At 33.4% G+C, this 12,653-nt stretch overlaps 1 protein-coding gene across 1 annotated transcript in view; it reads right to left on the reverse strand.

Moving 5' to 3' along the window:
• The window catches only part of NYAP2 (neuronal tyrosine-phosphorylated phosphoinositide-3-kinase adaptor 2), a 298,614-nt gene that overhangs the window by 95,825 nt on the left and 190,136 nt on the right, over positions 1-12,653 (reverse strand). Inside the window, exon 5 of the mRNA XM_031957951.1 lies at positions 404-1,495. Within this exon, the coding sequence (XP_031813811.1) occupies positions 404-1,495 (1,092 nt within the window). The remainder of the gene's footprint in view (positions 1-403; positions 1,496-12,653) is intronic.

The following is a 12,653-nucleotide window of genomic DNA, read 5'->3' on the forward strand; positions in this document are numbered from 1 at the left end:
TATTATCTTTCAAGTTTTTAGGGTTGTTTTTATAAAAATGTTTACTTTTTCAACAGAGAATTGGACAACTGTTATGAATCTCGGTATCTATGTTAGATTGAATGGCTGCATAGATGAATTGATTGATTAGAATAGACAAACTAGAAAATAAAAAGCAATTAATAATGTATTATAATTATTTGGGAGTCTCTAAATGACTTGTCCAGGGTCACCAAGCTAGTAAACTTCTGAGGTCATATTTGAACTCACATCTAGCATGTTGTCCAAAATGCCATCATGTTTCCTCAATTAGACCATTTGTAAAAATCAGGTTTATCTTTATCTTTATTTGTATAAATTGGATTTGATTTTTAAAAGAAAAAATGGGGACTCAAATTATATCTAGAAGAAAAAGAAAACTTACTCTCTGCAGGTTCTTTTGATCTTCTTCCACTGGAGGACTTCCTCAGCAAGCTTCGTCCTGAGGTAAAGAGGCTGGTGAGCTCTTCTAAAGGACTTGTGGGAGTTCTGGAGCGGGAGCCACTCTGAGATGACCCATAGGTATTGACAGAGGCATTTACCATCTTCCCTCCTTCCTGTAATGTGTTTCTGGCTGTACAATGAGGCACTGATGGAGAGCTTACTGAGATGCTTCCTGAATGCAAAGATTCATAGGGTGGTGGTCTTTTGAGGCTTAAGGGGGTAAGTGATCTCCCCATACTAACAGGAGAAGGTGAAGCAGAGTGACTTTTAGGATATCCATGTGGAGATGGCGTTCTATATAAAGTGGAAGGATGGGGAGGTGATGAAGAATGAACAGAAGAGGAAGATGGTCCATGAGCTGTTGTCTGGTCTTTCTCTGATTTGGGATGACCGGAGGTATGAGATGGCAGTGATGATGGAGATGCTCCAGCCTGCTGTTTGATGTAAGACACATTTTCCAACACAGGAAGCTTTGTGACCTCAAGCGGAGTTAAAGGTGACTCATCAGAATTGGGGGAACACTGGACAGGTGCTGGTGGGAATACCAACAAGGGGGGTCTATGAGACAGTAAGTTTGGAAAGGGAGGGGGGATATCACAAAGCAAACCCTTTGGAGTACATGGCACTGAGGACTTGGCGAAGTCTAAGTCAGGCACTGTGGGCGTAGCACACTGAGAAGAGCAGCTGTGATGGTCAAATTCGCATTTTGACTCTTGGCCGACATCATCAAAAATAGGATATTTCATTTCCTCATAAACTGCCTCACTTTGGTCATCTTCCTCTTTTTTGAAGTCTCTTAAAATATTCCCCACCATTTCAATATACACAGGCTCCTCTTCCTCAGCATCAAGAGCAGGACTGCTCACCTGTGACAAGGATGTGTCCCGTGTCAGCGAAGTCTTTGTAGGCCCATGCTTTTTAATATAGGTTTCATCAAAAGATGTGCTTAGCTGGGTATTTGGATTTCGCTTAGGTTTAGGAGGAGGAATCTTCTTGGAATATTCATCACTGTGGGGTCTGGGCTTGGTTGGCCCTACAATTAAAAGAGATGAATATATAAGGAAAAATTGTATTATTATTGTTCATTTATTTTTAGAATAGATTTGGGCTCGGGGTGAAAAATCATTTATTAGAGGAAGGGATATGATGACATAATTACATTAGCCCCCATCAAAAAAAAAAAACCCAAACATTGCCCAACCCCAAAACACCCCCATCAAAAAAAAAAAAAACCCAAACATTGCCCAACCCCAAAACACTTTCTGTATTTAGTTAAAATCTGTTGACAAGCTATAATAATATGTTAAAAAATTTAAGTTAATTATTATTGATAATTATTAAAATTAACTTAATTTTAATAAAAAATAATTTTTAATGAGTGATGAATACATCTAAAAATTGATCTTCAAAGATTAAACAAGAAAGATACTCATGAAAAGTATATGGATTCAATTGGTAGGAATGGTCACAAAGATCTCATTAAATGGTGAGGTTATTCCATATTAATGATAAGAGAATGTACTAAAGGATCTGAAATTCCTATAAGATCACTATGAATGTTTAAATCTTTATATTGATATCAGTTATTGCATTGGTCTTTGTTTGATATTGGTCTATTCTAAAATTCTTACCTTTTATAGGATTATCTTATCTTATAGGATAAGATAGCTAAGAAGCTATCTTCTGTAGATGTATGGGAACCTCTAGCAACTAGTTAAACAACATATTCTACGTATTGTGACTTCCCCAGGGACTTTCAGTTTTTGTGTCAAAAATACAGTAAGACACATCTTTCTAATTCAAAACCCAGGATTCCTATGCCACAATGCTAACTCTAAAATTGTTTGAGGGCAACAAGAACACTTCATTGAAGTTTGAAGAAATCTGTAGAGATAGTTTGCCAGGTATCTTATGCCAGTTGAGGGACCATATTTTGACAACCTGTAAACTATAGGGTGTATTGAGCTGGTAGTATGTTTTAAGACAAAAAGAATTTGCTTAGCACTCATGAAAACAACTGGCATTTTCTTATTATTTCTTCATCTGAATGCGCTGATGTGATTAGGTTGGTTATCCTTATTGATTATAACCTCTGGGTGATATAGTAATAGTGGGCAATTTTACTTTACTATTTTCAGGTAGGATGCAATGAGCAAAGAACATCTCTGTAACTTACTACTTCAATGCTAGCTTTGACACAAGCTAGGAGAATTCACACAAACTATCTGGGAGGCACTTTTAAAGTTGAATCCTTCTTAGACTGGTGGGCCTTAAGAACTACCTTATCAAACAAAAGGAAATCAGGACTCCTTAACCTTTTTCTTGGTCATAAACCTCACTGTAAAACTGGTAAAATTGATGGATGCTATCTAAAAATAACAATATATAGCATAAATAAAATGTAAAACATAAATAAAAATTTTAAAAACCTAATTCAAAATTTAGTGACCAGAATATTAAGGACAAAACATGTTTATGGATCCCAAATTAAGAAAGTGTAACAAAGAACAAAAGATCTGGATTCATAGTCAATGCTAACAATTTTTCCAATTTTGTCTCCCATCTTTCCCAGCTATAAAACTATGAAAAAGTCATTCAACTTCTCTGAACTTCTCAGTTTCCTAATTTGCAAATGGCTATAATGATTGCTTCTATTTCAGAGTTTTTGTTAGACCCAAATGAAATAAAGTATATAAAACTGTTTGTAAGTTAAGGCACTTTATTTTACACAAGGACCTTGCTCTGAAGGTACAAGATTTCCCATCCTATGTTAAAGAGTTATATGGAATTCTATTTCTCAATTTATCAAATAATTATTTTCCTTTACCTATACAAAGAAATATATGAACACCTATATTAGTAGATGTTTAACTTTTTTTTCAGTTTTTATTTTATGAAATGAGGGGGAGGTGTTCCATCTGCAGTTGTATAAAATCTGTGATAAGACAAATACTCCTCCCAACTCAAACACAGAGGAAGAATATTATCCATGCACTTGATTCTGCCTGGATTCCCAATTGCCACTGTTAAAAATTGCAATATAAAAAATTCTTTGCAAGTCTCAATATTTAATATTTAATAGACTGTAACTACACTAATGATTTTATTGTTCTTGAATGAATTTGAAATTCCAACATATAAACCCAAAGATAGATGCAGTCATTTCAATTCAGCCCCAGAACACAAATTTTCAAGCTTAAAATAGCTTAATGACAGCACCACTGAATAAGCAGAATGTGACATTTTAGAAATGAGATCTCTGAGTACAAAGGTTATGCATTGCTTTCAGACATGCCTAGATGATCTGTCTTTCACAGTTAATTTTGGAAATTCCACATGCTGCTTGTCAACCTATCCTTCTGAAATCTTTCTTCCTATTTAAAGGAAAGAATGAATTGAAAGAATAACTTTAGTACTTCTCAGTATTACTGACCCAGCAGATAACAAAAGAGAGACAATGTTAAAAAGAAAGCAGTGAGGCTGGCATTTTTAGCATAGTTTTCTATTTACATTTTAGTTTGAGAAAATGCATAAGGTACTTCCAGTTTTATGTCATTATATGCTTTTTACAAATGAAGGTCAAAACTAAACATAATGAATTTCCAAATTCATTTTTATATATTGAATCAAACATATTCCATTTGAAAGTTTTTTAACTTAAAGGGACCCCATTAAGGGAATCTTTCATTGGAAAATCCTTTTGTTCGTAATATAAAGAAAAATAAATCATGGAGAATTGTAAATAAGTTGTTTCCTCTGAAAAGAAAGCTACCTATGTTTACATTTTTAGACCCTAGCTATTAATTGAAATTTGATTCAAACATAATGAAATCTACTGTCCATAAAACAAGAGATACAAAATCACACAAGAGTTTGAATAAGTTGATTTGACATGATGGGAGTAGAAAGGCAAAACTTCATTAATTAAGGAAGCATCATGATGTAATGAGAAAAGATTTGGAATTTCCACTTCTGAGTTCATATTTTTCTTCTAATATTTACTGTCCATATGAATACTGGCAAACTACAAAATTATTATGAGACTCAGCCAAATCATTAAGATATCTGTTAAGTCAGATAGCAATGTATATTACATGTTTATTCTAAAAAACAAACAATAACAACAAAATCAAGGATCCTTGACCTACCTACCTCTATATTCCCATCAAAAATACTTGCAAAGTAAAGAGAAGAAAATGTCTACATTGTGTCACGCTAGTCCTTGCGTAATCTAAAAAGTGAGAGACACATTTCCCACTTCCAGAATAATGGTGCTCACAATAACTCTCCTTTCACAAGCCACTATTTCCAGGGCTTAGCATTATATTTTTATTTTTCTCACAGTCACAAGTGCTTCAATATCTTCTTCAAGATTGTTATTTCATTTACAAAATCATTTATTAGTGGGGAAGATAAGACTGTAAGGATTGCCAAAGAGGTCCTTTCCAGCCTAGACCTATTATGATACTTTTAATGGCGGAGTCTTAATATGCTGTCCTGAAATCGAGCTTGAAATCTAGCTGAATCTCAGTAACATATCAAACCAGAGTCTAACTTAAATGCTCTCCTCCTTACCTATGTCTCACAGAAACCTGTAGTACAACTTAGGCCTCCTTGAGAACTTTTCTGATCTCCTTGAAGCCTCCTAGTCATCTCTCTCTTAAAATTACTTTTCATTAATTGCATATTGGGTTGTGTGCATATATGATATATACCCTAGTAGAGTAAATGTTTCTTGAGGACAGAAATTCCTTGTGTTTTGTCTTTCCATCACCAGAACAGTAATTGTAGGCAGTTGATAAGTTTTATTTTTTAATTAAAAGGTAAAAATGATTTTTGACAAACCCTGTTCTATCAAGTGCTTAATTTACTTTTAACGACATCAGAATAAAGCTAACCTCTAGGGAAAGAGTCCCTTTACATTTATTAGTATTTTATCAGCAAAATATCTGTTGCCTCTAAATTCATAGAGGAAAAATACTGGCTCTCTCAGAAGATAGCTTAGTATGATGGACATGTCATACACATGTTACAGAATTCACAGAAACTAATTTGCACAGCAAAAATGCACTCTTTCCATCAATGCTCAATATTTGCTTATACATACAAACACACACATATATAGGTATTTATGTATGTATGTATATATATCTATATAGATATATAGGAATAATTCATTAAAGGATCAAATATCAAAGTTAAGTCCAGAAATTGTGAGTGATGGGACAGCAAATATATTTAGACCTCTCTACAGTAAATAAAGAAAAAAACATTTCAGTCTTTGGACTGATATCTGGGATGAAGAGTGTCTTAGCTAAAATAAATATTTGTGCACACAAAACACTGACAATGTGGAAAATATAGTTATATTAGCATTGTAGCTCAATTCTCAGAGTAGCACATAGTAAAATATCCTGCCTTTAGAATTAGAGTATCTGAGTTTGGATCCTAGGTATCATGTTTACTACTGTTGGAACTTTGTACAAATCATTTAACCTCTTAGATTTCCATTTCTTCATTTGTAAAATGAAATAGGACTGAGGAACAAGAAATGTCTATGTGTTTTATGTGATATTTGTGTGTTTGTATGTTTTTTTAGGTCCATTCCAGATCTTAAAAGATTTGTAGTTTAAAATTAACTTTATCAGAACTTTGCCTCTTAGAATGATATTGTTGGAAGTGCTTGAGAGGAGTCTTAGGAAATCTAAAAACAACTGAGGTTCATCAGCCTATTGTAGATCTCCATAATTGATCCATAACATAAGATGTGCTAGTGGAAGTTAGGCTCATGCCCATGAAAGCATCTTCCTGCTTCACTATTGGGATTGTATGGTTAGATAGAGATTAAAGAAGACCCTGGAATCAAATTCCAGGATTTAAATGTGAAAGAGTTAGCTGTAATCTGGAAGAATGTTCATGAAATCCTGTTTGGCAGTGCAATAACATTAAGAGCCGCAGAAGTTCCGAGTACATAGTTAATTTGTTGTCTGTGTCTTACTTTATACTAAGAGAAAAGGTAACAGTAGTATGAGCTTACTGGTATAGGCCATTTCTCTGCAGTTCATAGAGTTAGAGAGTTCCCTAATGTAAAAGAGAAAATCTAGCTGAAGAAAATCCCCATTCTCCACTCAAACAATGATCTTCCTAATGAAACAGTGTGATTCCAGTAATAAAGCATATTAAATCTTCAACTTTTATTAACTATGCTAGCATAGGCAATTTATTTAACTTATTTCTTGTAGGCACTAATCTATGATACCTCATTTATAGAGGAGATATAGAGTCTCAGAAAATTAATTTATGGAAAGTGACATATAAATGCATTTCCAATTGCTTTTTGGTTGTATCCAAATCTTCAAGATCCCATTTAGTGTTTTCTTGCTAAAAATTCCAGAGTGATTTTCCAGTTCCTTCTTCAGCTCATTTTACAGATGAAGAAATAAGAGGCAAATAGGTTTCAGTGGCTTGCTCAGGGTTACACAGCTAGTAAGTGCTCAGTCCAGATTTGATCTGAAAAGACAAGTCTAGCTCTTCTCTATAAATGTCTATACAATATTTAAATATGCACCCATACCCACAGGACAGAGACAGAGAGAGAAAGAGAGACAGAGGGAGATATAGATACAGGCACAGAGAGAACCATAAAGAATTAAATTGAACCATCTTTTCTTCCTGTTTATTTTTCAGATTTCTTGTTTCTCAGACTTGGAATATTATTTTATAGATAATTTGTAAAACTTATTTATTTACTTATTTAAATTAATTTGTTTATTATTTATGGATATACTGTAAAAACACTGAAAAAGTGAATCCTTTACTAAGGAATTCCTATAGAGTGATCTCTACTGATGATGCCTTACAAGAATAAAATGTTCACATCTGTCACATCATATTTGTGCAAGAATTTGGGGAAGGGAGTCTATGGAGAAACTGACCTTTAAAAAGTAAATTTAAGAGGAAAACATATATATCATCATATATAAGGAAAATCTTTTCATTTCTTGAAGTTACTTTGCTTTTGTAACCTTAAGAAAGTAATGCTTATTTGGAACTATGCTCAAGAAATTATCAAACTGTGCATACCCTTTGATCCAGCAGTGTTACTACTGGGCTTATATCCCAAAGAGATCAGGGACCTGTATGTGCACAAATGTTTGTGGCAGTCCTCTTTGTAGTGGCCACAAACTGGAAACTAAGTAGATGCCCATCAATTGGAGAATCGCTGAATAAATTGTGGTATATGAATAATATGGAATATTATTGTTCGGTAAGAAATGACCAACAGGATGATTTCAGAAAGGCCTGGAGAGACTTACACGAACTGATGCTGAGTGAAACGAGCAGGGCCAGGAGATCATTATATACTTCAACAACAATACTATATGATGATCAAATCTGATGGACCTGGCCATCTTCAGCAATGGGATGAACTAAATCAGTTCCAATGCAGCAGTAATGAACTGAACCAACTACACCCTGAGAAAGAACTCTGGAAGATGACTAAGAACCATTACATTGAATTCCCAATCCCTATATTTTTTTTGCCTGCCTGCATTTTGGATTTCCTTCACAGGCTAATGTACACTATTTCAGAGTCCAATTCTTTTTGTATAGCAAAATAACGGCTTGGTCATATATAAAAAAAATAAAAAATAAAATAAAGTCTTAAAAGTAGAATCCTGAAAAAAAAATTTGTGAAATAATCTCACAGAAAGAACAGAATCTAATACTAACTCCCAAATTAACCTTGAAGCCACCTAATCTGTGAATGGTAAGAGGAAAGCTATGTTTGCTGATCTACTGGCACTGGGGTTTGTATAGTACTATCTGAGATTGTGAAAAGTTCTCAAGGGAAGTGAGAAAGAGGTAACAGGAATAAACTGATGTGCCCAAATGCAAAATGTTGACTTCTGCAAAGTTATAAGCAAGCACTTTTGGGAGGAACTAACTGTAATGCATAGCTTCCATAGGTGATATCTTAAGAACATTTTAGGATTGAAAAAATATTTTGGGAAAAAATAATTGATATTTTAAAACCAATTTTTTTCCATATCAGAAGGAATTTTGGGAGTCAGCATGTGGTCACTCAAGACAAACTATGAAATTCTCAGGTGAATGCAAAATGACCCCTTTAGATATATTTTAAATGAAAGAGGGGAAATTTCCTCTCTTTTGTTTTGTTTGAGTTTTTTAAATTATTTATCTTTATATTGATTTGTTTTTTGATATGACCCATAATTTCATTAGTTCAGTAACTAGTAAGAAAAAAAAATTACTTTACCAAGCAAGGCATATGGGTTGTATTGTTGACTTGCCATGACTTGATTTGTTCTGCAATGTCAAGTGTTACAGAGATGCTTGGATCACAGAAAGAAAATGGCTTGGCTCAAGCTTGATTAGTAATTATAGACTAAGGCCAAGACTTGACACCAGGTCTTCTGGATACGAGAATAACTCTCTTTCTCCTCAGCCAGGATGCTTTTGAGGGAAAGTTTCTCTTTGTTGTTGTTTGCTTTATCGTCCATTGTAAGTTCTAAAATGGCTCTACAAATAGAGGCTTTTAAAGCTTAAACACACCAAGATTTTTATCCTAAAAATACATTCTCTGGCAATGTATAGATATCCCTTTAAAACAGAGATAGATAGTAGACAGAGGAGCAACATTGGAGTCAGGAAAACCTGAATCCAATATGGCCTCACATATTTACTAACTGTGTGACCCTGGGCAAGTCATTTAACCTTGATTGCCTTAAAAAAAAGAGAGATCATCAGTTCTGATGGACATGGGTCTTTTCAACAAAGAGATGATTCAGGCTAATTCCAATAGACTTGTGATGGAGAGAGCCATCTACACCCAGAGAGAGGACAGTGGGAACTGAGGGTGGATCACAACATAACATTTTCACTCTTTTTGTTATGGCTTGCTTGCATTTTATTTTCTTTCTCATTTTTTAAACTTTTTGATCTGATTTTTTTTCTTGTACAGAAAAATAATTATATAAACATGTATGTCTATATTGGATTTGACATATATTTTTATCATGTTTAGCATATATTGGTTTACATGCCATCTAGGGAAAGGGTCTGGGGGAAAAGGAGAAAAATTGGAACACAAGACTTTTCAAGGGACAATGTTGAAAAATTATCCTTGCATATGTTTTAAAAATTTAAAAACTTCAATAAAATATTATTACAAAAGAGAGATCATGATTTTTATTGTGTAGCATGATAAATGTTGGAAATATGTATAAAAGAATTGCACATGTTTAACATACACTGGATTACTTGCTCTTTAGGGAAGGAAGATGGGAGAAAGAGAGGGAGAAAATTTTGGAATACAAGGTTTTACAAAGGTGAATGTTGAAAACTAACTTTGCATGTATTTCAAAAATAAAAAGCTATTATTATTAAAAATAGAATCAACAAGTCATCTGGCACATAGTTTTCAGGATCTTCCTTGTTTGTACAACTTTATGCTGTACCATATAATTTCTAATACTTCTCAGTTCTACATTATTTGTTGCTATATTATTTTCTACTACGTAAGCAATGAAAAAAATCATTGCTCAAAGCCAGATGACCTGTGTTCTGATCCCAGTTCTAATAATTGTGACTATGAACACATAATATTTTTAAGCTGCCATTTTCATTTTTCAAAAAGACATTATAAATTTGCACTACCTCACATAGATATTGAGAATAAAGGACACCATACATAGTAATGTGTAATGCAGATATGAACTATTCCTGTAGTAATGTAGAGGTTCAAACTAAAATGAATATAGTAAATAGATTGAGAAAGCATATTGATTAGGAATCAGACTCTTACATAACACAGAGAGTGTTTAATTGATCATTACACATTCCAAAATTCAATTATTTTCACCTAAATTGCTGGAGATGAGAAAAAGAGTGGAGGGAAGAAGGAAAGAGGGAAGAAGGGAGACACAGAGAGAGAGCACACAAGCATGAATTAGGCTTTCAAAATATTACCATCATTTCTCTTAAGTTCTAAGGGAGAAAATCTTGAGAGTAGTCTGAGTGCTTGATCATAAACTCAGTCTTTCCAATAAGTACTTTATAGTCACTACATTAATATGACTATATTTACATTTACAAAAAGCTACCTAAATGGAGCCAGCCATTTTTGTCAAACACTTCCTTCCATTAGTTAATTAATTAACAGAGTATTTTGAATTTGAGCAGAAAAGGAAAAAATCCAACTGTTTAGTTGTCTTAATGTACATGAGTCCACTTTGAAAGTGAAAATATTTGGATATCATGACCATTCTCTCTCACCGCCCCCCTCTCTTTCCAATATGATTCTATACAACCAAGAGACCTCATCATCAGCAGTTTGGCCGGAGAGGAATTGCAGCTGTATCTCTATTGGAAAACTTGGCAGGCACTACTCAATCAAGCAAAAGTTGAGTCTTTTTTTAGGGGGAGAGGTGATACATAAAGCCTTGACATGTAGATTTTTTTAAAAAGCATCTTAGTAATCCAGCTACTATACTTCTCACTGGAAATCAAGCATAGAAAAGAATCCTTTTACCCATGTAGATAGCATAGGAATAATTCATCAGAAAATCTAAATTGAAATATATTGATGAGTGGAAAACCTTCTCTTAAGTACATAGAATCCGTAATAATTTAGAGGATTCACCCAAGTTGCAAAAAATTGAATCTCTCTAAGTCAGTGATGGCCAGAATAACTTATAGTACAAATTTTATTGAGAATATATCAGTGTCAGCATCTTGTCCCTAATAATGTGAAGGTTCTGTAATTTATTCCTACATCAATTCATTCATTACTATTCATTCATTATTACATTCATCCTACAAGTATCACATTATGTGCCTATTTTGTTTTGGGCATTATTCTAGATATTACATTGTATTTGAACTTTGAAACTAGAAATTTGAGTTTTATGTATGGAGAAAAAGTTTTTTAAAGTCATGATGGTGGAAATAGATGAATTTTTTTTTGTATGGCTAATAGAAATAAAGACAGGTTGTATAAAACTCCATAAAACTACTTTTCTATAAAAAGCAAACAGAAAAATGTACATTATGAGCTAGTAGTAATCCACTGGATTGAGCATTGGATGGAAGAATATCATTCAAAAACTCATAATGGAGAATGATTTGGAGAAGGGAGAAACCTGAAACTGTAAGACTATTAGAAGTTTATTTTAGTAGCCTCAGCAAAAAATGATGGAAGTCTGACCTTGCATGGCACTTTTGAGTAGTACTGATGAAAGAGCTATTATCAGCACAGGATTGAGAAAGCATGGCAACTAACTAGATCAGAGATCAGAGACAGGGATGAGTTGAGGATGATTTTAAGAAAATTCTGGTAACTGAAAAATGATAATCATCAGAAATGGGGAAAAACAGATCAGAGAAGTAGTATAGTATAATAAATAGAACCTTGAATTTGGAAAAAGAAAGCCACGATTTGAATTCTGCTTCAGATACTTACAAATTATGTGACAAGAAGAAAAACACTCATTGGGCATGTTGCCTTATCTATATAATGAAATAATTGTAATTAATGACATCCAAAATCAGAGCTTCATAGCATAACAAATTTTAAGTTAGAAAGCAGAGGGTGGTGGTTGGGAAGAGAGCTGATGAGTTTTAAGGTGAATGAGACACTCAGTTGAAGATTCTCAGTAAGGAACTGGTAACAGAGCACTAGGATACAGGGAGAGACTGAGGCTGGTAACTAAATTTGGAATAAATTTGCAAATAAGTTCGCAAATTTATTTGGAATAAATAAACTCCTGATGACATCATTTAGAAAAAAAGAATGAAATGGGATGTCTTTGAAGGTAGAAGATTCCACTAAAAGGATGTCTTCAGACAGATGATCAAAAATGATCAATCAGGAATGTTGACAATACTTTTAATTTCTGGATTGGATTAGTTGTGGGTCTTCTGCTTCAAAATCAAAAGTACATTATAAATGTACATTAATTATTTTGCTAGTAGTTAAAAAACTCATAAAGCAATGTATATTAAAATAAATAAACTTACTGCAATAAAAAAGTATTTTTGCTAGTATATTGAGTTTTATGTAACTATGGTATAGTAGAAATAGTGCCCTTGGCTCAATATCTGATTATGATATCTTTAACTATAGAACTTTGGATTATTCCTTTTATTTCTATTACTCATACATAAAA

This window comes from Sarcophilus harrisii, chromosome 3 (assembly GCF_902635505.1).
Source record: "Sarcophilus harrisii chromosome 3, mSarHar1.11, whole genome shotgun sequence".
Classification (NCBI taxonomy): Eukaryota; Metazoa; Chordata; class Mammalia; order Dasyuromorphia; family Dasyuridae; genus Sarcophilus; species Sarcophilus harrisii.